The sequence below is a fragment of the Oryza glaberrima genome, chromosome 8 (assembly GCF_000147395.1).
Source record: "Oryza glaberrima chromosome 8, OglaRS2, whole genome shotgun sequence".
In the NCBI taxonomy this organism is placed as follows: Eukaryota; Viridiplantae; Streptophyta; class Magnoliopsida; order Poales; family Poaceae; genus Oryza; species Oryza glaberrima.
In genome coordinates, this window is record NC_068333.1 from 1,390,142 (window position 1) to 1,417,498 (window position 27,357).

Here is a 27,357-nt window from a genome sequence, read left to right on the forward strand (position 1 = left end):
CAAAGATGAAGTAGGTGCTACACTCATTTTGCACTTATGCGGTTCAAGGAGGCGATTCGCGAGCAAGAGAGGAGGGAGGAACAACAGACTTATTTACAATGCGTACAGCCCAAGATTGCAGGCTCACAGCACAGCACAGCACCAGGATTCCTCCATTTCCACCGGCGCCGGCGGCCGCCGAAACCGCCCGCTGCACTCCGGCGGCCGCCCACCGTTTCCCCCCACCAAAAAAGGTACCACCGCCGCGCTCCTTAACCCCCCTACCCCCGACCATGTCGCCGCGTCCTCCTCCCTCCAATCCGCCATGGCGGCGCCCAAGCCACTGTCCCCGCGCTTCGCCGTCCCGCTCGCCATTGCTCTCCTCCTCGCCCTCGGCCTCGTCGCCGACTTCCTCTGGTCATCATCTTCCTCCTCTGGCACCTCCGGCCGCGGCCAGCTCGCCTCCGCTTCCAGGACGGTAAGCGCTTGATTCCGCCCAATGCGGCCTGCCCCGCCGCCGTGATGCAGCTTACTCTACCAGCCTATGCAGGCGACGGCGAAGAAGAGCGGTAGGGCGCGCGGGAAGAAGCCGGCGGCGGAGGGCTACCTCAATGCGACGTACGCCGACATACCGGCGCCGCGGTGGGACTGGGAGGAGATGCCGGCGGCGCCCGTGCCCCGCCTCGACGGCTACTCCGTCCAGATCGGCGACCTGCTCTACGTCTTCGCAGGGTACGAGAACCTCGACCATGTGAGAATCCCCCCCTCTTACAATTCCACACTCTCTTTGCAAAAATGCATTCTCTCATTTACTAATTTTCTGCTTTCTGTTCACCTCAATTTCAGGTGCATTCTCATGTTGATGTGTACAATTTCACTTCCAACACATGGACGGGGAGGTTTGATATGCCCAAGGAGATGGCAAATTCACATCTAGGAATAGTAACAGATGGGAGGTACATTTACGCGCTGACCGGGCAATTCGGTCCCCAGTGCCGATCACCTATAAACCGCAACTTCGTTGTAGACACAGTGACAAAAGAGTGGCATGAACTGCCCCCTTTGGCAGTTCCTAGGTATGCTCTATGGAGTCTGTCATCACTTACCATTGGTGCTTATGTTATGTGTTGTTGTGTATCATCTTTAATTCTTAGGCTGCTATCACTTAAGCAATTGATGCACTTATGTTGATTTTAGTATTGAATTATCGATCAACCTTAGCCTAGTAATGATTACTGAGCAAATATCAGGCCAATAGAATTTGTTGATCTGAAAAAGGCTGCTATTTCTGCTATGATTTTAAGATGTTCTAAAGCTATGTAATGATCTTATTGCTATACCATATAAACAATCAGGTAGACAAAACAAACTTATGTTGTAACACCCCTTAGGTATGCACCCGCTACTCAACTTTGGCGTGGACGGCTCCATGTGATGGGTGGTGGAAAAGAAGATCGCCATGAACCTGGATTAGAGCACTGGAGCTTAGCTGTCAAGGATGGCAAAGCATTGGAGAATGAGTGGCGAACTGAGATACCCATACCTCGTGGTGGACCTCATAGGTTTGTACGAGTGTACTTGTTGTCAGTTCTGCCGTTTATGCAGTTTGCTAATTGATGTGCAGATTTTATTAGTGAGAACACATGCAACTGATTAGAATATTGACAGTACTTCATTTTTGTCTTAACTTTTTACAGGGCATGCATTGTTGCTAATGATAAACTCTTTGTCATTGGCGGTCAAGAGGGAGACTTTATGGCAAAACCAGGCTCACCGATATTTAAATGTGTACGGAGGCATGAGGTATGTATGCTTATGTAACTCCTTGATGTTACAAATTGAAGATTACTTACCTGCACCTGATGTTTATTCCCTTATTATCAAAATACAAGATATAACGCTACAGTTTGCATTGGCCACTTAGTGATATTAACACTTGATGTTTTTAGCTATTCTAAACAAAAATAACAGTAGTTACACCCAGTGAGTACTTATCATTGTTAAAAAAAAGTGACATGAACTTCCATATAAGAATTCTAGTTAGTAGTCTCTGTTTACATTTTGATTTTTATGTTCTAGCCGTTTATGGCTATAGCTTGATTCTGCCATAAACACAATTTGCACTTTTGCAGGTTGTGTACGGTGATGTGTATATGCTAGATGATGGAAATAAATGGAAGCAACTATCTCCAATGCCAAAGCCAAATTCCCACATAGAGTGTGCATGGGTTATAGTTAATAACTCTGTAATAATTGTTGGTGGAACTACAGAAAAGCATCCTATTACCAAAAAGATGATTCTTGTCGGTGAAGTTTTCCGGTTCGATTTGGATACACTGGTATGTCAGTTATATGCGCCTTTCATGGTTATATTCTCCCAAGCATAGTCAAATGATTTGACAGATAAACATCTGGAATGCTCCTTTTTCAGACATGGTCAGTCATTGGCCGCATGCCTTTCCGAATCAAGACGGCCCTAGCTGGTTACTGGGATGGTTGGCTCTATTTCACTTCTGGGCAGCGAGATAGGGGGCCTGATAATCCTGCTCCAAAGAAAGTTGTTGGTTGCACGTGGAGAACAAAACTACACCTTTGATGTGGAAAGTTTTAGCAGTTGTTACTGTAGATTATAGGTCAGTATCTGTTTCCCTTTTCTAACTGCTAGGCTCTCCAGAAGCTATTTTTGTCCTGTATTTTGTATGATAGATTGACTTCTGATTCATAGTGTCCTTGTTGTCTATATTGTTGTGCATCCACATTTCCTAGATGAATTTCTTGCCATGTTCTTCTAAATGGCCAGAATATAATATATTAACACAATCATTTTGCCACTTCTTGCTGCCTTATGTAAGATAGTCACCTTGTTGGTCGTACCATGGACTGTACCATCCCTTCTGCAGAGTTCGAACTGAAGTTTCTGTTGCGTGTTCTGAATGTTGACGATCCTCCTGATTTTGATGCTGTCTACTTGTGTTCTGAATGATAACTTGTGTCCTGATTTTAATGCTGTTTACCTGCTTGTCTTCATTCACACGTTTGGAATCGGAATACCAGAATCTAGGCATATCTCCAAACAACCCAAATGAACTTCTGTAACAGTATTTTATAGATCCAATCCATTTCCAACCTTTTTTTGAGGGTAGCAGCAGTCAAGGAATCAATATAGATCTACTGTATCGAAATTGGATTGTCGTCCTCTGCTGTGTCATTCTGTTAAGCTATATAAGTATATGGTTTACTTATGCAGCAACCATTTTTGTCATGTTGCATGGCTGTTTGCACCTTTGACAATTTGGTATGTTAACTGGCTTCAATTCAAGGGGCTAATTGACTGTGAAACGTGAACCATTCTGCGCTAATATTCTTTTCTTCCTACGTTGCTTGTGAAGAATATTCTGCTAGATTGAGTTGCGGCTGATTTAGCTACTATGTTTCTTTCAAGTTTCATTGCACGTAGCAGCTTTAGCAGATAAGCTTCAATATATTTTATGACTATGCTTCAATCTATTTTTTGCCTACCTTTTCTTCTTCTACCATATATAATTTTCATGTACAAAAGGGCTCCACGTCGAGTTACAATTATTTTATTTATTTAACTAATCATGATAGCATTGGTGCAATTATTTGCATATTTATTAGAGATAGAAATAGCCTTCATCAATTTAATTCCAAGATATACCAACTATTTCCTCCCCCATTTTCTTCTCATTTGCCTTGATGTCAAGAAAGAATCATTTCTCCTGCAAGAATTATTGGACCCCATTATAATATAGTTCATGATACATTTTCTCCTCTTCTGGTGCAGATCATGACCAGCTGTTGGGTGATTACTGATGACACTCTCTGCTGGATGATTGTGACTCAGGCATTTCTTCTTCTTCCTTTGTGTAGCTTAAACTTTGCCGGCATTGACAGGGGACCTGTCACAATTAACAATGACTAATCATCACCGCATGGAACTGACTTGGTCTTATCGTCTTATTTAGTAGGATTTAATTAGGCCCAACTTCTCCGTGGACGCCCGGTCTGGCGGTGGCGGATGGGCGGCCGGCGATGAGCTCGCCGTCGTTATCGCCGCTAAGGCGAGCTGCTCGCCCGGTCACCGACTACCACCTCAAATCCATGCATGCCGATATATATTTTCTGAAAGCTCACATCATCGTATGATACTAAGTAGGGTCAAAAATTAAATTTGGTTCGAGTTAAAAAATGTAGCTGTTCTTTGTTACTGAAAATTAGATATCATAGAACTGTTGTGTTGTATATGAAAACTTTTTAGTAATCATGGCTTCTAAGCTACATCATAATCATGTAGCCTCATTATTTTTACTAATGAATTCCTGGTCTCCTGGACTATTTTCTTTTGCCTGGGTGTGTTGCTCCTTTTTTGCCACAAAGTCACAGGAGAAAAAACAGCCAATCATGGAATTTGTGTTGATGGTGATGTGCTAAATCGATTCCATTTGTGTATGTACATATGGTGATCGGCATGGGGCCAATGATTCAGTGGCTCTAACACATGTCAAGAAAAAAGGTGATGACTAGGATCAATCAAAACACATACACACACAAAATGGTTTCAGAAGTAGTCACGAGTTGCAGTAGTTGCTAGCTACATCTAGTGGTTAACCAACTTTTATCTAGAGGTTACGTCTAATTGCAACAGCTGCTAGTTACTAGTAGCTACATCTAACTAATCTAAGGTTAACTACATGTAACTAATCTAAAGGTGTTTACCCTTTTTTGGTCTAGAGTTTTCTTACTGTCCCCAATTCCCATGATCACCTTTTTAGCACAAAAACCATGTCAACAGGGGTTAAATTATGAGCTGAGGTTGTTTATGGCCTAACATATATCCAGCATATGACAAAATGCAACCACACGTTTTCCTTTCTTTTTATAATAGAACAAATTTCCCAGCCTCTGGATTTCATTTATAATTAATTGTCCACACAAATACAGTCGCATATTTAAAGGCCCTGTTAAGTTTCCAAAAACTTTTTTCCAAAAACATCACATCGAATCTTTGGTTACACTCATAGAGTATTAAATATAGAAAAATTCAAAAACTAATTGCACAGTTAGAGGAGAAATCGCAAGATGAATCTTTTGAGGCTAATTAGTCCATGATTAGCTATAAGTGCTACAGTAACCCATATGTGCTAATGACAGATTAATTAGTCTCAAAAGATTCGTCTTGTGGTTTTCAAGCGAGTTATGAAATTAGTTTTTTCATTCGTGTCCAAAAACCCTTTCCAACATCCGGTCAAACGTACTATGTGACACTCAAAAATTTACTTTTCACAAACTAAACAGGTCTTGTGAAAACAAAATGATCAACTACTGGATATACATCTATAGAAATACGAACATACACTTTTCCCCTAATTTGAAAACGATATTGATCCAAATTTTATAAAATTTAGAATTCGACTTTGCTTTCACTTTGCCAGTCATGCGGATCTTTCTGGCATCCCTCACACGTAATTACTCCACGAGCCTTCCACTCGAATCTGCCACGTCACCGACGAACGGATGGGATCACGCCACGTGTCCCCTACCCCTCCCCGGACGGCGCGGGCAACACGCGATCCTGGCCGTGGAGTGGAGAGATCCCTTTGCTCGCTGAGCACTCTACCCCGGGTCCACTGACATGTGGGTCCCACCACTCGTGTGGGCCCGGGAAGTCGCTAGAATAAATAGGCCCCACACCTCTCGTCTCCGCCTACTCACCCGCCCGGTATTTACCATTCTGCCCCTCCGGCGAGCCCCACCCTTTCCCGCCCTCATGGCGCCCAGCAACCGCCTCGCCGGAGCTGCGGCGGCGGCGGCGGCGGCGCCTCCTCCTCCTCCTCCGCCGCCGCCTCCTCTACCTCCGAGAGGATCTCCCGCGCCGTCGGAGAACCATACGGCGATCTCGGCGCCTCTGCTGCAGCCCGCGGGGGCGGGCGCGGGCGACGCGGCGCCGCTGGCGAGGTGGCTGCGGCGGCTCGAGGCGTTCCTCTCGGCGGCGGGGCTCGCGGCGTCGAGCCCGCTCGGGAAGGCCGGGGCGGCGTCCGCGCTCGCCGTGCTGGGCGTCGCGCTGCCGGCGCTGGCGGTGGCGCTCTCCCCGTGCCGCGGGCGCGGGAGGGGTTGCGACGAGTTCGAGGTGGAGGTGTTCGAGGTGTGCGTGCTGCTGTCGCAGGCGGCGGCCGCGGCCGTCGCGCTCGCGTGCGTGTCGAGGAAGATGGCCATGTACGGCCTCCGCAAGTTCCTTTTCGTCGACCCGGAGCTCGGCATGCGGATCCGCTTCCAGAAGGAGTACGTCGCTAAGATCAAGGTGATGTCTCGCCGCCTTCAAATCGATGTAATTTTGGATTACACTGAAATTCACCTAGTCATTGACTTCAATTGATAGGGATTAGCGAGTTTTTTTAGATAATGATAGTGATTAGTGAGGAGTAGTTGCTAAATTGTTTATATTTAGTTAAGACATTTTCTCGATGAATTACTACTCCACTACTAGATTATGGCATGAAAGTAGGTGTCATTTTACTGCAACTTGTGCATTTGAAGGAGAAATTTGTGGACTCAGGTGGAATGTGATGTTCAGATTGTTTAGCATTGAGGAAACCTGGAGGATTTTGAGGCTGTGGTTGTAAGCTTGTGCTTGCATCTAGGTTGTAATTTAGCACGAGATCTTTTGTATGGAGTTACATTTTTTATTATGGTAGCACCTTGGATTCATGGGATTGTCTTCAGTGAAGGGTGAACTGCGGTGATTGATTCTCTCAGTTATATATGCATTTGCATGTGCCTACTTCTACTTATGCCCCCATGTGAGTTGATGTCATGTGCATGGGAGGTCACTTTTTTTGTCTGTGCCGACAAACCTGTTTGTGTTTTTTTACATGAAGACGTGTCATTAGGGGCTGAACAAAGAATTGTGCTCTGGAAGACTCACATTTCTTCAGATATGTCTTTAGCAGTTCTAATGGGAGGAATCAATTGAAGCATAAAGCCATACTTGATTTGTTATCAATAGACAATGTTTGGTTAGGAAATGGGCACACTCTGATTTCTGTACTTTTTTCTTTTTGGAACAGAAGACAAATTAAAAATAAAAATGAGCTGTGTCCTGCTAGGTCTATGGTCTGGCTGAAACTGCTATCACCCTTTGCGTGATGCTTCATGCTTTATTTTTCTAGTGGATGTTTTAATTGCAAAATTTAATGTTTAGGATGGTAATAACCATGCATTTGTTATTTGATATGCCAGAGTTTTGTTTGCCATATTGACATGTGTTTTCAATCTCTATGGCAGGATTTCTTCAGCACAATTTTGTGGTGGATATTGCCGTGCTTTGTTGTGAAGGTCACACGAGAAATGTTCCGTTTCTCCCATATCTTCCAAGAGTCGACTTGGAGATCATGTGCTGTACTGTTTGCTTCCATCATGTCATGGATGTATCTGACCACAATTATATTAACCTCCTGCATGCTTTTCAACTTGGTTTGCAACCTACAAGTTATTCATTTCGATGACTATGGAAAACTTCTAGAACAAGATTCAGATCCTTTGGTCTATTTAAAAGAGCACCTGCAGCTTCGTCATAATCTCTCCAAAATCAGTCACAGGTTCCGCATGTTCCTTTTGCTGCTCTTCTTTTCTGTTACAGCAAGCCAGTTTGCCATTCTGTTCAAGACAACAGCATATACTGGACCAATCAATTTCACTAATGGTGGTGATATAGCTGTGAGTACAATATTAAAAATCACATAATGTTCCCTTCTGGTTATGTTTAAAAACAAAACAGATCATAAATAGATTTCTCTTATGATGCAGGTCTCTTCCGTTGTTCAAGTTGTCGGTCTTGTCCTTTGTTTGCATGCAGCTGCTAAAATTTCTCACAGAGCTCAAAACATTGCTTCACTGGCTAGTCGATGGCATGCCTTAGTAACATGCTCTAGTGATTCTACTTATGTAAGCACACCAAACAGTTCTGGGAACCTTGTGCCTTTTCCAGCACATATGTTCTTGAGAGACTTTTCAGAAAGTGATTTGGAGTCTCTGGAGAGTGGCTCAGTACAAGGCAATTCTCATGGCACAGCTCAATTGGCTTCATACATGTCTTCATACCACAAGAGGGAATCACTTGGTTAGTAAATCTAAAGCTTCCATTTGAAGTTTGCATTGCTTAATCTTTTTTCATTGTGATAACTTGGAATTAATGCATACCTTACTTTACAAGACATTCTTTTCTTTTATATTGTTAAGTGTTAAAGCTAACATTTCATATACAGATTTTTTTTTGGGTGTCCTGTTTGATTCTTATGTTTTTTTTATTCTTCTGTGTTTCACTGCAGTGCTGTATCTTCTGGGCAACCCAGGTGGCATCACGATATTTGGCTGGATCGTTGATCGGACATTCCTAAATACAATTCTGATGCTCGAATTAACACTTGTGCTCTTCGTGCTTAGCAAGACCGTTGTGGTTCCGGCCAAAACATTAGTTCTTGATTACATCAGGTTTCCATGATGGGGGCTATCACATCTCAAACATCTGAATTTGGTCCGGATCGCTAGATATGGTGAATTGAGGATACACATCAGGCTCCTATTGCCACCATGCCAGAATCCGATCTGGTGGACAGAAAATCTGATCTTCTGAGGATTAAAATCATCTGCTGGATCTGAGAACTACAAGGTTGGTCTCTCTTGAGGATTTCCTGATGAACACCCTGTTTTGCCGCTAATCCACGTCATGCCAATTTTCCATGAGAAACAGAGAGAACATCATGTAATTTTGAACAGTTGATCACTGAAACTCCACTCTAGGCTGTGCGCTGTGCATAGAGCCAGCTTCATCCATGTAAATTTGCTGTAGGCTTCTCCTGTCTTTTTGTTGTGCATATTAAGATTTAAAATTTAGGGGTATAGACCACATGATCGATACTACAACTGAATCTAAAGTTTTCGTTTATGGTTGAGTGGATTGTTCAGATGCAAATTTTATGCACATCTGCATTTCTGATAGAATCGTCTCTCGGTAATTATTGGCTCGTTGCAACCGTAACATACATGCACTTGGTTGATTGATCAGAAAGGGTATTTTGTCATACGGTTCAAAGTCTTCAATATCATCAACGAACAATTACCTCAGCTTAACAACAGTCCAATGCATAACCTGAATTCTTATTAGCAAAAACTTCTTCATCATGAATATATATCTGGAAAAAAAGATGTGTAGAAAAAAAATGTTGTGAAATAGGAGTATGTAGAAAGTGGGAAAAGGCTTCGCTGCCCAAGGTTTTGGCTACAAACATGCACCTCGAACAGAAACAGAGGAACAGCAGCTGCTGGCTATACACAGCATGAACACAGAGAGAGCTAACAACAACCTGAGCTACCAATCTAATCAGGATGGCCCCGGCGATGCTTTGGATGGGCCAAAAAGAATCAATTTTGACTACATATTTCTATCTGGTGAAACCTAAACGAACTCCTACTGAGAGATTTGGACAGGTGGAAAAAATTCAGTACATCCCTTTGAAAACGGTGCTGGTCCGGCAGATGCTTGCTCCATGCTCCTCGTATTCTTCCTTTGTGTGGCAACTCTGAAAGAGAACATACAAACACTTTAGATTCCATCTTATCACTTTATTCACGTGTGCAGTGCATATGGTTTGCATTGACCTGAAGCATATTATTGACTTATTAACAAAGTTATATGGCAGAATATGTCATATTATTAAATTTGCAGAATGAGGTGTCAAGACTCAAAGAGTGTAAAGTGGAAGGCACCTCATAAAATTCAGGGTTAGAAGCAGCTACTGAACCCCCGAACCAAGCTGCATAACTCTGTATAGGATGGGCGACCACATTGACTTCAACAGGCTGGAACCAAAACATTAGACGAACGAAACACTCAATTAATTGTCAACAAAGACTCCTGAGACAACAGGTTGAGACAAAACACAAATGGAATAGTTCAAGTATTGCCGTATGAACTCAAAACCAATCATCGTTGTACTTACTTTCACCTCCACATGGTGACGGGCATTAGTTGCGGCAACACGCTCATCTACTATCTTCTTTATGTCATTCTGAAGTCTCTTGTGGAAGTCCTTAAACATTGTAGATCCACCAGACAATACTATATTCTGCAAATAGTCAAATATCACATAATCAATATATGTCACATTCTTAGATGTGTCCCAGAGTTCAAACAAAGCACCTTATACAGATCTCTCCTTGTGTCAATTGGCGCAGATTGAACACAGCTATCAATTAGTTCAGGTAGAGGAGTGGAGAAGTTGGCAGAGTAAATCTCGGGATGGAAGAAGATCTGCATTTGCGCTAGTAGAAGGTTAGAAAATTACATCAAATTCATGTTTTTCTCCTTTTAATGTCATTTCAAGGTGAAGAGTCCAAATGTCAATAAAATGACTTTTGGAGGAAGCATTTATCAGATCAACACAAAATTTACATTTGACCCATAGTTCTTATTAGTCCTTTTTGTGTTGAAGCCCCTGGACTTTCACTAATACTGAATGCCCTAGAGAACAGAATTACTCTTCCAACTAATCATATATGTTCAATCATAACATGGGCTTTCAGTTCATTCCAACAATGCACATGATTTCATGGAGTAGCACATTAGACAAACAAACAGGACACAATCAATTATAACATCAAAAGCTGTAAAAATGTTATCACGTCAGTAGGGTAGCGCGCCTGTTCAAAGCATGATTGGTATCATGTCAATTGTAGCAACACTACTAAAAGAACATGGAAACTAGATGATAGAAATGGGAACAAACCTCTGGTCCAAGAAAACGCTCATATCCAATATCAATTGTGTATGGGACTCCAGTCTTGGGCTTAATAGCAGACCAGTGTTTGATATACTTATCAGGCTTTTTGTCATGCTTCTTGAACTCCTGAAATTGTAACGGAAACACATAATAACCTATCTGTTCAAGATAAGTCTAAACTACAGTTCAATCTTGCTGGTAGAACCAGAATAATAATATCATATGTAGTATATATTAGCCAGCAGATAAATCCATGACAAAAGTAACATCACAAAAAATTTAATCTCTGCCATCCGAATCATGCTGCAACTTGCCCATGGGCTATTCTCCAGGCATTAACTAATCCATGATAATCATAACAAAATAAATTACAATTCACAACAAAGTTGGCATTTTTTTTGTTTCTTCAAACATAATTGTTTCGCATTTAAAATTCAAAGGATGATACAGCACGCCATTATCTCCTGCGTATTCTGAAAAAAAAAATACAGCACACCGTTCCTTTCATGGAATTTGTTGTGTTGACTCGATAGTCGATATACAGATACTTCAACAGAAACATCACTTTCAACTATTTCATCAAAGAATGTATTTACGTACACCGTTGGAAAATTACAACAAGGTACCCTAAAAAACATAAGGTATTATTGAGTAAGTAGCTCCGAAACCAAGCAGCATAATACCTTGACAATGTCTGAAGAAGTGTAGCAATACATTTCTTTCACCCTACGAGCTATATCCAAAGAATCCTCAGGTGCAATAAGTTCACCTCTTTCCTGCACAACAAAAGATGCCATTAATCACTAAAAACATTATGTGACAGGCCACAACTAATTATAGAGGCAATAAAGATCTGGGAGCAGCATAACTCAAATTACAGATGAAAACTGAGTAGAACATTGAGAATAGTATCAATTGTTCTAATTTAGTACTGTAAAAACTACTCGATGCTCCTTTCAATGTATTTGCACTATATGAATGCTAGATACACACACATCCTGTTTATGAACAACATGACTTATGAGGAGAAGATGAAATACCTGTAAAAGCTGCAAAACAAACTGTGTAACGTCACTTCCTGAAAATGGAAAAGACTTGATGCTACTCCCAATTACGTAGCCGTTTACAACCGGCACCACATGTGGAGCTCCATCCCCAATATCAACTACTACACCTGTCATATCAGACTGACAAAATATACTGGTCAAACTTAACAATAATAAGTAGCATGGTGTACCAGAAATTTTAAGGGCATGTAATTAAAAGGGAGCATGAATAGACCCAACAGATATGAATTATGGGTGTTCAAACTTTTGCAAGGTTGGTACTGGCTTGCTAGGAACTACAGATCTTTATCCTCAACCAAACTGGCAACTAAAAGACTAAATTTACACAGTCATATTGTATTAATGTTGATTTCTCATAGTGCTTCAATCAGTATTATCTGTCTTTCATATTGCTTAAATATATACTTCTCTTCGCATATAACACAATATGCAGAACATGTTTATTTGCATACCAGTATACAAGGGAATAGCAAAACAAAACTGCATACAAGAATAGGAATTCTAGGAACAACACAGGCAACAAATATCTATGGATAATATGGCAGGAACAGACTGGATTTTTTTTTTTTTGAAATGTGGCTATTTAAATATCTTAGAGAAAGGGAGCAAAAACAGAGTTTGTCATAGCAGGGCTACATGTCATTAAAACAAGTTTACATTAATTTTGTAATACAGAAAATTCTTTTCAGTCAAGGAGATGCAGTCCATGTGGAAACAAATGTCTCACTGGAGCAAATAAAAAGCATGAAAAGCAGATGTTTACAGAACCTACCACAGAAACCGAGTCCTCATCAGAAATACTTTTCAGAAAGGCATATCCAGCAGAAAGACTGAGGACAGATTGTACAGAAATATATAGTCCAGGAACATTGAAAGTCTCAAACATAATTTCCCCTGCACATTCACGACTTTCAGGTGTACTGACAGGACTATCGGTAAGAAGGAAGTAGTGCTCTTCAGGATTGCACCGTAGATAGTTGAAAATGCACTGTTGCCAAAATCTTTCCATTGTATCCCAGTCATCAACCTGCAAAAGGGTAAAAGGGACATACTATAGTCGTATAACATAGAAATATAAACAATTGTTGTTATTACAAACAGAAAACACATAAACATACCTGACCATGATTAATTGGGTGTTTTCTAGTGTACAGCCCACTAGATTTGAATAGTGATAGAGCCTCATCTCCAATAAAAAAATCCAGGTCAGCCATGACACCTGCATTGTACTGTGCTATCCAATTTGCACTACTGCACATCTCTGACTGGTCCAGAAAAGACTCATTCACAGCTACTACAGTAGGGATGGTGAAACATGGCTCAGAGTTACCAGAGAATCCAAGTTTGCTATACCTAAACATAAGATCATGCAAGATGGTGTAAGAAAATAATCAAACATAACCTTACTGGGGTGACAGTGTGCGGCCTTCAAGCAATTGCAGATAAATCAAGACACAGCTTCAGGGGAAACATCTTTATCCTACAACCTATTTATATATGTTTTACTCTATTTCAGTATCTTCAGGTATTGCCCGATTCTGGTATCTACCATTTTTAGCTTTTCAGGAATCAGGATGCTTCAAGTAAGACATATTTTCAGACACTAAATCAAACCCGTCAGTCATGAGAGCTGCACCATGTCCTGGCTAATTAGGGAGTTAACCTTAAATGTTCCATCCCCACACCCCAAACATGAACCCAATCCTATTCCATTTGCAACTAATGCAACTAAACAAAAAAGGCACTCCAATCCAACACAGCATCACTCGGAAATCCAATGATCCGAAGTTCTGAACTGTATGAAGTGGAGTTCCTACTGATTGACTAGAACCTCAAGGACGCGAAATGGGAAACCTCTGAACGACTGAATAATCCAAGCCACAGATACACGCAACGGTACAGGCAATCCATCGCCATAACACACAAGGGACATACGCTCGCCTCGCCGAATCCACAGCACAGCCAATCCCATCGCGGAAAAACCCTAGCTAGGCGCACGCCGCGCACGGATCACGCAGCGAAGCTAACAACCGGAGGAGAGCACAACGCGCGAGGGGGCAAACAAACAAACAAACGAACCAACCAACAACCGCCTTACCCTGTGCCGTTGTCGATGACGACGGCGGGGCGCGTGGCGGCATCCATCTCGCTCGAGCTCCAGTTCCCCCTCGGCTCACGCCTCCTCCTCCGCCACTGCCGCCGCCGCGGGAGCAGGAGACGCCGCCCTGTGAACCATCCCGGGGGGTGGGGGTGGGCGGCGCGCGGCGGGCGATCGAGCGGTCAGGGCCGGCCCGGGGCGATCCGCGACGGCGAGGTGGGGAGGGGGGGAGGAGAGGGGAGAGCTCGTCGGCGGCGAGGGATGGGAGGCGGAGGCGTTGATTCGGTTGACGAGGGAAGCGGGAAGGGGGGAGAGAGGAGGGGTGGGTGGCGTGGGCGTGGGGATGTGTTGGGGTTGGGGTTGGGTGGTGGCGCACCACTGCGGCGTGGGGATTTGTCGTGTTGGGTGCGTGCGTGCGTGCGTGGGATCGGGGTCGGTCAATACAATCCGGTGCGGTCGTACGCTTCCGTTCCAGCCGTGTGGACCAGGCACACTTTTAAGGTTACACACAAAGGGGGCACTTTTGGGGCGCTTTTCTTTTTATAAGGTTTACACAGAGGATGCATATAGACACAAAACCACATTCACACCATCAATGTATACCCACGCACGTGTACGTCCTGTATAGGATAGAGATCAGAGGTCTCTACGGATTAGTTTGGTAACTCGGGAGAAGAGGAATGAGAGTTTACACGAGGATTGGCATGGAGTATAAAGACCAGATCTTAAGGGTGTGTTTGCTTGTTTGCACGTATTTGACTCAGGCACAACCGATGAAAAAAAAAGCCCCATGGCTAAGCTAAGCAAGAAGGACCGAATCGAACTTCATTACTTGGCCTGGATCAACGTGTGTAGGCGCGCAACCCATGTGTGGGGTTACTATTGGGGCACTTTATTTCTCTAAGATTACACAAATGATGCATATATAGGGTAGATAGTATAGGCTTCTACAGCTTAGTTTGGCAGGAGTATAAAAGAGGAACAGGTAACGATATTAATATGAAAAAAATAATTATAATATCTTGTTGGGTAGAGTTAGTGGGAATTGACACGGAGTACAAAACTAGAGACTAGATCTTAAGGGCATAATCGGTTGCTTGTATCAACCTGGCTTGTATCTTCAGGTGCAACTGGCTCCTTGTTTGGTTACCTACACATGTCCCAGATCTAGGCCTAGCTGATGAAAGAATCCCTCGCATCTAGCTTGAGCAGGAATGACCGAATCAAGATTCGATACTTGTCCTGGCTCGATGCGTGCAGTTGCGCAACTCACGTTACACTTGTGTGGGCAAGGGGTTGCGATGGGTCACCGGTCACCACCCTGTCTTCCTCCTCATTTCTCCCCCAAACCAAAAACTAGGGTTTGTTGATGCCCTCCTTACACCTTTATTAACTCCGATGAGCTGGATCTGAGGTCACGAGCACCGCCACGTGGCAAATCTGGCACCCAAGAGCTCAAGCTCGACCAAATCAGGTAGGAAGGAGGACAAAAGGAGGGAGGGCTCGATCAGATTCCGGATCTGGAGGCTCAAGGGGCATATGTTGTCGTTGTTGACCTCACCTTGTCGTCACCCTCCATCCGATGAACTAAACAGATATTAAAAAACAAGTAGTTCATTGGTTCAACCCTCAATTCCTTATCTTCATCCCATAAAAATTCAATGCCCCACCAAATAGAACAGTTGATCCAGGCAACATTACTTTTTCTTATCAAAAATAAGTCAGAGAGAGAGGAGGGAGGAGGGGGGTAGAAGTTAATGTCTGTTGTTTTCGAATGAAAAGCTTACCCGCGTGAGTCTAGGATTTGGATAATTGATCAAATATATAAAAGTTCGGCTATAGTATAAAATGAATCATTATCTAAGAAAAATAGTATGAAATGAATTAGTTTTGCTTAGGGAAACATGTTCTGTGTGGTGATCCTCTAATCTGGGTTTAAAATCTAGTGTCTACAATCATGTACACGAGTGAACTTTTAGTGAGGATTCATCAAGGTTCATATATTTATTCATAGCCTTTGCTTATGTGAGCGTCTGGCACAGACTAGGAGTAGTATATGCTTAGATGTGTATACAGGTCTAGTGATGTGTATCAATTAGGGTCTTTTTTGCACCATTCCCATGTGTGGTGCCTAGCTGCGCTGGTCCATTTCCGATTACGTATAAATATAATCATGTAGAAATTATGTATTACACTTTTAAGCAGAGTGCATATTATGTACATGAGGATATATTATATTTAAATTATGTATTAGACACTTTTAAGCATAGTGTATATTACACATGAATTTGATGGAACACAATTGGTCGGTTGGTTATTGGAGACGTCAAGCACTCCGATGAGTTGTTCATTTGGATGCTTGTTACTTATACAAATGGACACGCAACACTAACGAGGAAAGGTTTTTCAAAAAGTAAAAAATCAGTGTTATTTTATGAAAAACTTTCAAATCGCCTGCCGAAAAAATCGGGCGCTGTGCCTACCGTGCGCGCTCCCGCACCCCCGCGCTGTCCCCACTACATGCGTCGTTGGCCTGTTGCAACAAATCACCTACATATTACGGAAACGTTCTATTGAGTGAATCCGTTTTATTTGTTGTTCCACCAATAATGTTTCAGCAAGTATACTCGTGTTGTTTCATTATGTATAGATCAAATATTGCAGTGAATTGAAACATATTTTCACTATTTGCTGAAATATTGTTTTTATATAAGGTGAAACAACTTCAAAAACCGTTGTTTCATACGTTGTAGTAAAATGCTTCATGAGGTGATTTGGTTGTGTTTTAGTTTTTTAAATGATTGAAACATTTTCTATCTACTTAGTGAAACAATTCCGATCTACTTGGTGGAACATCGCCCGGTTTTTGCAACAAAAAAAAAATCGGGCGCCCGATTTGTAGGCGTCTCGCACTATGTGAAATCCTCTTCGGGGATAATAATATTATTATCTCTCGGCAGACCTACCTAAACTGGCTTTACGTGTAGCTTACCTTTGATCATTGTTCGTGTTTTTTGGCATAAAGTGTGCAATAATCTGACTGCAGCTCGAGTTGATCGTACCTTTTAATAGCCGGCCGTCACAATGGCGACGACTCAACAATCACATGGTCCCTAAGATTAACCAAAAATTCTTTAAATCGGGGCGCCCGATGCGGGCGCACATGCATCGGGCGCCCGTGCCTACGCCGCGCCTCCACGCCGAAAAAATGGGGCAACGGTCCTCCTGTGCGCGCTCCCGCGCCCCCGCATCGTCCCCACCACGCGCCCCACCACATGTGCCGTTGCAACAAATCACCCCACATATCACGTAAACGCTATATTAAGTGAATCCGTTTCATTTTTTGTTCCACCAATAATGTTTCAGAAAGTATACTCGTGTTGTTTCATTATGTATAGATCAAGTGTTGCGGTGAATTGAAACATCCTTTCGCTATTTGCTGAAACATTGTGTTTTATATACAGTGAAACAGCTTCAAAAACCGTTGTTTCATATGTTGTAGCAAAATATTTCATGAGGTGATTTGGTTGTATTTCAGATTTTTAAACGATTTAAACATTTTCTATCTACTTAGTGAAATAATTCCGATCTACTTGGTGGAGCCGTGCCTGATTTTTGAAAAAAAATGGGTGCCCGATTTGTAGGCGTCTCGGTTATTTTAGCCGCCCCCTACCTTTGATCATTGTTCGTGTTTCCGGCATAAAGTGTGCAATAATCTGACACTGCAGCTCTGTCAACGGGGGATACCCGTAGACCAGATATAGAGGGTATTGGGGTATGTTGGAACGAGGATCTACGTAATACGACATCAAGCAAATGAAAGACAAGGATTATACTGGTTTAGGCCCCTTGATAGGTAATAGCCCTAATCCAGTTGGTATGGGATTATATGATGGAAATCACAGATTACAAAGGGAATAATGGAACTCGATGATATCGACGAGACCGTAGTCGAGTTGGTTCGACTAGATCACCCGGCGACTTGGCTCCTGTAGGCTTCGGCTTCGTAGGCTGTGGTAGATGTGTTGGCGGTGAGATTTGATGCCCTCAGTCCTGCTCAGGGGGTCCCTTTTATATCGCGGATCAGTTGGTCTCCAAGTATAACTTGGAGATATCGGACCCCTCACGATATGGCAACGACCCAGTTCTGTCCGAGTAGGACTCCTTCCATCTGTGGACTCCGTTTCTATCACGTGATAGATTTCCTTACGTGCGCAGAAAATATCCGTATACGCGCGGGTATACCGTATCAGTATACAACGTATATCCAAGGATAGAGGGTATACCTTATCTGTAACTCTGACAAGCTCGAGTTGCTCGTATATTTTAATAGCCGACCGTCGCCGTGGCGACGACTCAACAATCGCAAGGTCTGTAAAATTAACCGAAAATTCTTAATATTGGAATAATACATTATTGAACCGTAATACCGGATATAACATATCTTTCAACTTACATATTTACGTTAAAAGAAACAGAAAAGGAGATAAGGTATTACAAACTGAGGGACACATTATATCTGGTGCTGTGGTTAAGGGAAGAGATTCAAACTCAACGTCAAACATGAGGGATGTAAGTAAACATATTTCTATTACGCGCGGTACGATTTGGACTTACGTGCGGCCCAATCGATTGCGTTTGTTCTGAACGGCCCATGGAAGCCCACTATTGCTGCTCCCTTGCTCCCTATAAATAGCTAGGGTTTTACGCCACGGCGCACGCCTCCACCGCCGCCGCCGCAGCCGCCCCATTCTCCAACCCTAGCCGAGAGGAGCAGATCAAGCAATGGTAAACCTCGCCGCCGCCGCCGCCGCGGCCTCCTCATGGCTTCTCCATAGCTCTAACGTGGTGATCTTGTTGTGGCTCGCAGGGTAAGGGTACGGGCAGCTTCGGCAAGCGCCGGAACAAGACGCACACGCTCTGCGTCCGCTGCGGCCGACGCAGCTTCCACCTCCAGAAGAGCACCTGCTCCTCCTGCGGTTACCCCGCCGCCCGCATCCGCAAGTGTAAGCCTCCTCCTCATGATTCGGTTTCCCCACTAGATCTTGTATTTGCTTTTGGGTTGCCATGTAGATTTGATGATGATTATACTGCGCCTAGATGAGCCAATTAATGGGTAGAAATCGGGGCTTCTCAAGCTGAGATGCGTTCTCCTACCTGAACCCTCTTTGTAGAGCGTGGCATTTCCGGCATTTTGATGGAAATGAAGAAAACTTTGGTCTCATTTTTATTTTTATTGTATGTATTGGGCATTATCCATCCTCTTTTGATCTGTGGTCCTGACAAGTGATTTACCTGCTCGGCTGCGTTGATCTTAAAACTGAACAAAATTTAATGTGTTGTTTGTACACATGTTTTTTTCACAAATGATTATAAGCTAAAATTCTTGCTTGGAAAACATAAGGATGACCATTTTCGTATGAAAACTTAATTCTGTTTATGAGGGTCAGGTGATGAGGTTTTAACTGCAACAATATGATGGGAGCTTAGCTCCTGTGATTCCTATGTATTTAAGTCTCTGATGATCCTTCCAACATATTTTCCTTTTGAAAGGCTCATGAAAATGGTCAGTATTAACGTACAAAATTCAAGCACTGATATATCTCATATGTCGTAATTGATCACAAATACTATGTTTTTTCTTTGCATTTGATTTCCCAAATGATTTTGCTGTCTTACAAAAAAAATGCTATGAGGAATCATGAAAACTTTCGCATGTCAGACTTCAGAGATGCCATGGCATCAATGAGAAGATGTTTTCATTTTCTGAGCTTATATTTTATTCAGGCTATCACATTTGATTAAATGATTTGTGCAGTGGTTATTTAGACTTTTGGAAATTTGTAACACTTTGAAGTTTTGTACCTTCACTGTGTTTATGTATTTCCATGTTGCCTGCTTCTGTCATGAGGCAGGCTCAAGTGATGAGAGAAAAATTGCAACAATATGATGGGAGTTATGCTCCTGTGATTCCTAAGTATTTAAGTCTCTGATGTACCCAATGCACATAGTTTTTTCTATAAGTACTCAATTTTCCCTTTCTTATGTTTTCTTTCGACATATCCTCTAACCTTATATTTTATTTATTCTGTTTTCTTTTTCTTTTCTGAGATCAGGCAATTTTATTATATTTGCTCTTTTTCAACCTTCAGTTCAAACATATGGCAATTCTATTTGTCATTCTGTTCACCATTATGTGAACTTGCTCCTGCTGCTGCCTTGTTTAATGTATGGTAGCCAGTACTTGGTTGAGTTGTTTGGTTTGTAATGTAACCATTTAAATTCGTATCATTGCATATATGTTTCCTTGCATCGTTCATTTAATACCAAATACACATTAAATGAAAACATACTTAGTTTGAGTTGTATTGTTTGTGGTTAGCCTCTAAATCTCTAGTTAGATTCTGTGGTTGAATTTCTTTTGTCTTTTTGGATTAGCTTAGTTTTAATTTCTGCGATGTCATTTCAGACAACTGGAGCGTGAAGGCCATTAGGCGCAAGACCACAGGAACCGGAAGGATGAGGTACATGCGACATGTGCCTAGGAGGTTCAAGAGCAACTTCAGAGAAGGTGTCTGAAACTTTTCTGATGTTTTAAATATCATGGGAAATGTTTATTGCGTTAAAAATAGCAAAGTTGTTTGGATTCATTATGTTCCTTTTGTTCTATCGATTCAGGTACTGAGGCTACCCCAAGGAAGAGAGCTGCCGTGGCCAACTAGATCCCGTTTTGCTATGAAAGCAGCTATGAAACTAGAATTTAAGAACTTTTGCCTGGATTGTGCCATCTCTCCTATAATATGATGTACTGATCTGATTTTATTTGTTACGGTGCTTGAAAACTTGACATCTGAAATATCAGTCAGTTGAACCTCTCGTATTTTTGTTTCATACCATGTTCGTTGATGTCTGCAAGTGTCCATGTTAGCGGTGTATTTTATTTTGTTCCATGGTGTCTCCGCTTGTTTTCTGCTGCCATTCAACTAATTTTATGGCATGTTTGGCACAACTCGAACTCCGGCTCCACCTCATCTAGAGCTGAAGCTTAACCAAACAATTTCAACTCCATCTAAAATGGGAGTGGAGCTGGGTGGAGCACTGTCACAAAATGAACCAGAGAGGGGGAGCTGGGTTTAGGCTGCTCCATAACTCCACCCTAATCTAACTCCTAGAGCTAAATTTAAGAGTTGGAGCTCTACCAAATAGGCCCTTAGGAAATCTCCTGTTGTCCCTCTTGGGAACTGACACCAGGATTCACAATTTCGATCGGTTTTGAAAGCCATTTTGTTTTAGTTAAAAGCAGAATGGGACTGGTTTTCATCTCGAAACGGTATGTAAAACCTGACTACCATCCTCAATTTCCAGTTTAACTGGACCAATTTTACTAATTTCTTAAATGTAATTTTACTAACAAAGTTGCTTCGGGAAGTGTTGCGTTCATTAGCAAAAACTAAATTTGAAAGTATATTAGCTAGGATGTAACTACATCTAGCATGTGAAATACAGTTATCAGCTAAAACTGACTTGGAGTAAAATGTACTCCAAGAAATACAGTTTGGCGGAAGCTAAAAATTACAGTGCAAGTCATGCGATAAACTGTTATCACGGATGTGGAATGTTGTTCAGCGTGACAACATTTCGGAATCTTCGAGCAAACAAATGCATATGTTTGTTACAACCAGATTAGTCGAAAGAAACATGAAACAGAGAACGAAGGCGCGTAAAATGCAGCTTCAGCCAGGCAATGCTTCACCTTCACTGCTCAGTCGAATAATATATTCAGATTTTCATACGGATGGATGCCTGCCTGGACGGCGGATCCCTTGGTGGCGGTCGCGGCGTTCTGTGCCGCCTGCGCCACCTGCTCACCAGTCTACATTCTCACGAGAAAAGATTAGGGCAAGTTTAGAATAGTCACCTATTAGCTTTAAATTATATATAGTCAATCTAATAGCTCATCCATAAAATATAGTAACTTATAAGTGTATATTACACTATTATAATATATGGTTACATCTTTCATGTACACACAACACAATGGTGTTCTCTCGTGGCAAGGGATGGCACCAGTCATACCTATGCCATGCCCAAAGTAGGTAGAGTATTCGAGCATATGGCCATCTCAGCCTTGATTTCAGATGCTAATTATGTGATTAGTTAGTTGTATTTCATTTGGTACAAGCTTATTCGTTTAATTAACAGGAGATAAAGACCTATAGTGGGACTGCCTTGTGTTTGCACAAATGAATGAACAAATCTAGCTAACAACAAAATGTTAATCGGTAAAAATTGAATGTTAAAGAATATATGTGTAACTTCAATGAATGTCTACTTATTATGAATAAACACACCTAGAAAACAGGGAAACACTCGTGGAAATGTAGTTTAGTTGTAGAAGTTATACGACGAATTTATAAGGCTTCAGTTGTAAAAACTGCATGACAAATTTAGGATTATAATCATCCTTAATGGCATATATTCTAATAAGTGCTGACATATTATAGTTTGTGTATAATAAAATGTTGCTTCATTTTTAAAATACCATGCAGTTAGTTCTGGTGTGATGATCCGTCGTAGCTAAATTTTAGTGCTAGGTCTGCTATTGACACAACATATTAAAGTCCATGCTACAAATCTGTAGTCCTCTCAACTTTTATTTTTTTCCTGCATGTGTTTATATTTGACTTATTTTTTTCCGCATATGTTTATAAGTGACTTGCAGCCTACTATGATACTTGCTCTAATGCACTTTCCTGATTGATGGTTACAACTAACACTTGCATACGGCCCACGGCCCTAGGCTGTCACTGCCAAGAAATTCGAGTCACCAATGGGCCGTATTGCAGTGTAATATCTCCGTCTCAAATTATTTACTCCCTCTATCCACAAAAGTTACACCTATTTCACATTTGATTTTTTCTAAATAAGTTGTTTCTATTTATAGTCTTTATGCATTCAAGACTTAAATGAAGAGATAAATTAAATGTTTTATTAGAACCCAAGAAGTCATCTAAATACTCATTGGTTGCATGCTTGTATTCACTCCTTGATTTTGCAACATCCGAGGTGATTTAATTTCTCCTTGGTCTTGGTGTTAAAAGTAATATGTGTAACTGTTGTGAATGGAGAGAGTATTTTTTAAGGTTGTTTGCCATATCCTAAAGTTTAAAACAAATGACTATAATACCCTTATAAAATAATTTATGGTTAAGAACAAATTACTATAAACTTTATAAAATAATTTATGGTTGATGATAGAAAGGTGGTTGAGAGGTAGAACAGTGAAAATTTTGAATGAAATGTGATTGATTGGTAGGAAGACAACTAATTTGAGATAGAGGGGTACCACCATACCTGGTGGATGGCGCCGGCGGCGTCCGTCACCGCCTCCACCGCACGTCGCGCCTGGTACTGCGCATCCACAAACCTCACACCACCACCATCACTAGCTCAACAACAATAAAAAAAAAGTGCAGTAATCAATCAAAACGATGATATATAATTCACCTAAAAAAAGTGCAGTAATCAATCAAAACGATGATATATAATTCACCTCGCCCTCGGCGTGTGCCTTCCCGGACTCGAAGGATTGCTGGATGTTGCTCCACACGCCTGCTGCCGATAGATGATTTGTTGATTGATTACTTTCTTTCTGCTAGCAGTGTAAATCTAGACGAAAAACAATCTTCTTGCTTGCTTTGTTATATCCTGATTCGATTTGTCAGGATTTTGGGTGGCGATCCGTGAATCAATCTCCGCTAGCTAGCTCATGCTTAAGTTAGATGGCCCATAAATAGGAGCTGTAATCTTTTCCTTTACATCCCATGGTTTTAGTCTTATAATTTTTCTTCTGCTCTATCAATAAAATTTCGCACCGTTTTATGCGAGTCGTTAAAAAAATAAGAAAAAAGTACGAATTATCCCTCCCCCGAACAATTGCGGTAGTACGATTTACCCCATAAACTACAATACCGGACATTTGACACCCCAAACTCTTAAAACCGGATAAATTATAACCCTAACTCGATTCAAAGCGGTTTTAAGCCTACGTGGCACACACGTGGCGATACAAACAGCAAAAACCGCTGGGACCCACCTGTCAGCGTTTTTTTCCTCTCCTTCTCTGCCTTTCTCTCTCGGTGGGCGAGGAGCCGAGGCCGGCGCGGGGGCGGGTGCGCGGAGGCGGCCGCAGGCGGCGGGTGAGGAGCCAAGGCCGGCGCGGGGCCGGGTGCGCGGAGGCGGCCACGGGCGGCGGGCGAGGAGCTGAGGCCGGCACGGAGCGAGTGCGCGGAGGCGGCCGTGGGTGGCGGGTGAGGAGCCGATGATGGCAGCCGGTCGAGGCGGAGGCGGGTGCGGGTGGCGGGCGAGGAGCTGAGGACGGCAGCTGGAGGGGGCGAAGGCAGGGTGACGGGCAAGGAACCGAGGACGGCGGTGGGACGTGGAGTGAGGCGGTGGCGGGATCCTCCTTCCCCTCTATCGCGGTGGCGCGGGCTCCTCCTTCTCGTCTCGTGCCGCCGCCCACTGACCGCCTGCTGCGGACCATTCGTCCGTCTTGGCTTCCCCTCTGCGGCGTGGGTGCGAACGGCAACGACTCGGTGGTGGCGGCGGTGGTGGGGGAGAGGCCCATAGGGGCGGCGAGGGTCGTCGCGGAGGGTGAGGGAGAGGCCCATGGGGGTGGCGAGGGTCGTCACTGCCTTGTACGACGGTGGCGCTCGCGCTGTGGCTGAGTGGCATCCGGGGAAAGGGGGGGTATGACAGGTGGGCCCAAGAAGGGTTTTTTTTGGCTGACTGGATTGCTATGTTGGCGCCACGTGTGCAAGCTCAATTCAAAACCGCTCAAAACAGTATTGAGGAGGGTAATTCATCCGGTATTAAAAGTTTAGAGTGAGTAATATCTGGTTTTCGGATTTAGAGGGGTAATTCGGTCGACCCAATAGTTCAGGGGGGCGATAATTCGTACTTTTTCCAAAAAATAAATAAATAGGAGCTGCAATATTGGATTGGAGAATATGAATATTCACATGGCCCTTTCGAAAGCTTGGTTTTAATTCTGTTCATCTTTTTCATTCTTAATTTTCCTACTCGGATAAATAAATAAGAGTAATTAACCGAGTGGGCTGTTTATTCACCTGCTTTCAAATTGCTTACATTAATCTACATTATCTATGTCTAATCCTTACAAAAAATGGTTGGTTGGTTGGTTTGTTACAAGCTCAAAATTCTTACATTTTTTAGAATAATCTACATACATGAACAAATCATTAACATGCAGCAGGGCCGGGTCCTCAGGGTCAGGCCTAGCCCAACACGGAAGGCCGTAGGCCCGAAGGCGAACAGATGCGCCACCAGAACGCGCACCGGCGCACGCGCCATGCCGCGATTGCCGCCGCCTGCCGCCCACGTCTTCTGATCTCCTCCTCCTCACGGCGCCGAAATCGCGCGCAATCCCCAGGTCCAGAGGCCACGCATCGGCGCCGACTCCGCGGCTCACGGCTTCCCGTTTTCCGCTGCTCCGCGCGACGGCAGTAGCCAGTAGGGCACGAGGTGCTGGTGCAGCCGCTGCCGGTTGCCTGCCGCCGGCTCCCGGCTGCCCCCTCGAGATTGGACAAGGAGGATTCTATTCAGGTGAGTGCAACACCAATACATCAATACATCATCACTAATTTTGTAACATTGTGATTATATCTGTTAACATGTAAATAGCTATATATGTGCCCGTGTACTGATGTATAGTCCTATATTAGGGCAATTCAGTTGTCCCGATAGTTAAACAAACTGACGAAGGCACTAGTTGTGTTTCCGGCTCACTTGCGGTGCGCATCTGGACGCTCGCGATAAACTATTGGGTAAGATTCTAAATTTAGATTTGTAATTTTGTAGTGTAATTTATATGAGTTAAAGTACTATAATAACTTTTGAGGTAACATATGTTTTTTATATAAATATTATTTCTAAATGCAATTTAAATGTTAACATTAATAATTCAGTATATGTATCTATTGATTATTATTATATAGTATGAAAGGGCCTCTATATTTACTTTCGCGCTAGGGCCCTGAAAAGTTAGGACCGGCCGTGTTAACATGCACCGCAGAAAAAAAGAAAGAAGAAAGAAAATTAAAAGAAAGAAGAAAGAAAATGGACACAGCTAGCTTGCTCCTTTTTTTTAATGGAACCAACACAAGAGTGTGCCTTTTCATTGAATATAGTGGGAGAAAAATACAGCCCCTAGGGGCAAAGAAAAGGCAAAAACCAAAAACTGTACACTATACAAGGTGCGGGATAAGCTCGCGCAATCTCTTAGCACCCGCTAATGCCCACATGCCAGCTTATTCTTTTATTTTTGCAATGAGGTACATTAATGTTGTGGCCTCTTTGTGCTCAAAGATTCGCCGGTTGCGCACCTTCCATATTTCCCAAACAATGTGGAGGATCAGGGTGCGTAACCCCTTCTTGGGGATGCCCGCCGAAGCGGCTAGCGTTTCCCATCAATCTTTGATCGTCTGGGTCATCTCCCAATGCTAGAGATTGAGCTGAACCCAGTCCGCTACCAGTCTCCAAATCCTTTTGGAATATCGACACTCCGCAACGAGGTGAAAGGCCGTTTCATCCTCTCCCCTACAGAGGGGGCGCTGCCCGTTGTTCTGACATCCCCTGTTTGCGAGTCGGTCAGAGGTCCATACTCTATTCTGGATGATGAGCATGCATGAAGCTTACATTTTCCAGGCGCCCAAGCTCTCCAAATTAATGGGTCAAAGGTCGTGTCAGGCGTGCCAATGCATTGTGCTTTGTAGGCTGACGAAGCCGAGTACTGTCTGTGAATTGTGAACTTCCATGTGATTTGGTCTGGTTCTCCTTCATCCAGATGCACGCCATGGACAGTGATCCATAGTGCCACGAGCTATTTCACAAAAGTCGCCGTGATTTGCGGGTTTGTCTCCGAGACCAAATCTCCGATCCAGTCATCGTTTTTCTTTTCTTGGCGCAACGACTTTTTCTTCTTGGAGATTGCATAGAGGCATGACGTCTTTTGGGCCTGCGGCCGTCCAGCTAGCTCCTAGCTAAGCGTACGTAGTCGGAGACTCGGAGTCCGGCGTCGTGCTGAACACCGGCTTGTCCTTGTCCACAACCACCGCCGCCGCCGGAGTGGGGGCTTGGGCGGCGGCTGGTCGCCATAGCTTCTTCACGGCGATCACGGCGCGCGTGCGGGGGAGCTGATCGGCCTTTTTAGACTACACCGGTGGCGCCCATGCCCACCATGGAGCACAACCCGAAGCACGGCGGGAGCACGCCGCCGCACAGCCCGGCATTGCCGTCGAGCTCGTCGGGGTTGATCGACAGTGGGCAGTAGCTGCTGCTGTTACTGCTCCCTTCTGACAAGGGGATTATTGGTTCTTTGTTTGGCACATGTCCCCAG

General features: G+C 43.2%; 4 protein-coding genes, 1 long non-coding RNA gene and 3 other non-coding genes across 11 annotated transcripts; 6 read left to right on the forward strand and 2 right to left on the reverse strand.

The window, feature by feature from the left end:
* The first annotated feature begins 142 nt into the window (after positions 1 to 142).
* LOC127781258 (kelch repeat-containing protein At3g27220-like) lies at positions 143 to 4,343 on the forward strand. 4 transcript variants are annotated; one of them, XR_008018950.1, is made up of 9 exons: positions 143 to 457; positions 521 to 730; positions 826 to 1,055; positions 1,371 to 1,541; positions 1,677 to 1,782; positions 2,112 to 2,318; positions 2,411 to 2,612; positions 3,785 to 3,844; positions 3,966 to 4,343. XR_008018950.1 is itself a non-coding variant. In XM_052308190.1 (8 exons), exons 1-7 carry the CDS (start codon positions 305 to 307, stop codon positions 2,573 to 2,575), a joined length of 1,242 nt encoding a protein of 413 aa, XP_052164150.1. In that variant the 5' UTR covers positions 143 to 304; the 3' UTR covers positions 2,576 to 2,612; positions 3,785 to 4,343. The 4 variants fall into 4 exon arrangements, 2 of the variants coding, with proteins under 2 accessions (XP_052164150.1, XP_052164151.1); XR_008018949.1 differs by having other exon boundaries at positions 3,969 to 4,343; XM_052308190.1 differs by having other exon boundaries at positions 3,785 to 4,343.
* A 1,380-nt stretch (positions 4,344 to 5,723) lies between these two features.
* LOC127781917 (uncharacterized) lies at positions 5,724 to 9,023 on the forward strand. The gene is made up of 4 exons (XM_052308988.1): positions 5,724 to 6,298; positions 7,282 to 7,713; positions 7,804 to 8,116; positions 8,325 to 9,023. Exons 1-4 carry the CDS (start codon positions 5,768 to 5,770, stop codon positions 8,495 to 8,497), a joined length of 1,449 nt encoding a protein of 482 aa, XP_052164948.1. The 5' UTR covers positions 5,724 to 5,767; the 3' UTR covers positions 8,498 to 9,023.
* Positions 9,024 to 9,137: 114 nt separating this feature from the next.
* LOC127781918 (actin-related protein 3-like) lies at positions 9,138 to 14,276 on the reverse strand. Its single transcript, XM_052308989.1, has 10 exons — positions 13,941 to 14,276; positions 12,961 to 13,195; positions 12,615 to 12,869; positions 11,816 to 11,962; positions 11,459 to 11,551; positions 10,782 to 10,901; positions 10,196 to 10,306; positions 9,996 to 10,121; positions 9,763 to 9,855; positions 9,138 to 9,575 (listed from the first exon to the last, which is right to left on the reverse strand). Exons 1-10 carry the CDS (start codon positions 13,985 to 13,987, stop codon positions 9,495 to 9,497), a joined length of 1,308 nt encoding a protein of 435 aa, XP_052164949.1. The 5' UTR covers positions 13,988 to 14,276; the 3' UTR covers positions 9,138 to 9,494.
* A 4,345-nt stretch (positions 14,277 to 18,621) lies between these two features.
* On the forward strand, positions 18,622 to 20,831 carry LOC127781923 (60S ribosomal protein L37-1-like). The gene is made up of 4 exons (XM_052308994.1): positions 18,622 to 18,728; positions 18,811 to 18,946; positions 20,410 to 20,511; positions 20,619 to 20,831. Exons 1-4 carry the CDS (start codon positions 18,726 to 18,728, stop codon positions 20,660 to 20,662), a joined length of 285 nt encoding a protein of 94 aa, XP_052164954.1. The 5' UTR covers positions 18,622 to 18,725; the 3' UTR covers positions 20,663 to 20,831.
* LOC127783426 (small nucleolar RNA Z199) lies at positions 19,384 to 19,467 on the forward strand. Its single transcript, XR_008019329.1, has one exon. It is a non-coding gene; the product is annotated as a small nucleolar RNA Z199 (small nucleolar RNA).
* Positions 19,624 to 19,717, forward strand: LOC127783432 (small nucleolar RNA R64/Z200 family). Its single transcript, XR_008019334.1, has one exon. It is a non-coding gene; the product is annotated as a small nucleolar RNA R64/Z200 family (small nucleolar RNA).
* LOC127783427 (small nucleolar RNA Z199) lies at positions 19,855 to 19,939 on the forward strand. Its single transcript, XR_008019330.1, has one exon. It is a non-coding gene; the product is annotated as a small nucleolar RNA Z199 (small nucleolar RNA).
* Positions 20,832 to 21,343: 512 nt separating the features above from the next.
* On the reverse strand, positions 21,344 to 23,674 carry LOC127781925 (uncharacterized). Its single transcript, XR_008019098.1, has 3 exons — positions 23,494 to 23,674; positions 23,295 to 23,385; positions 21,344 to 21,813 (listed from the first exon to the last, which is right to left on the reverse strand). It is a non-coding gene; the product is annotated as an uncharacterized LOC127781925 (long non-coding RNA).
* Between the last annotated feature and the right edge of the window lie 3,683 nt (positions 23,675 to 27,357).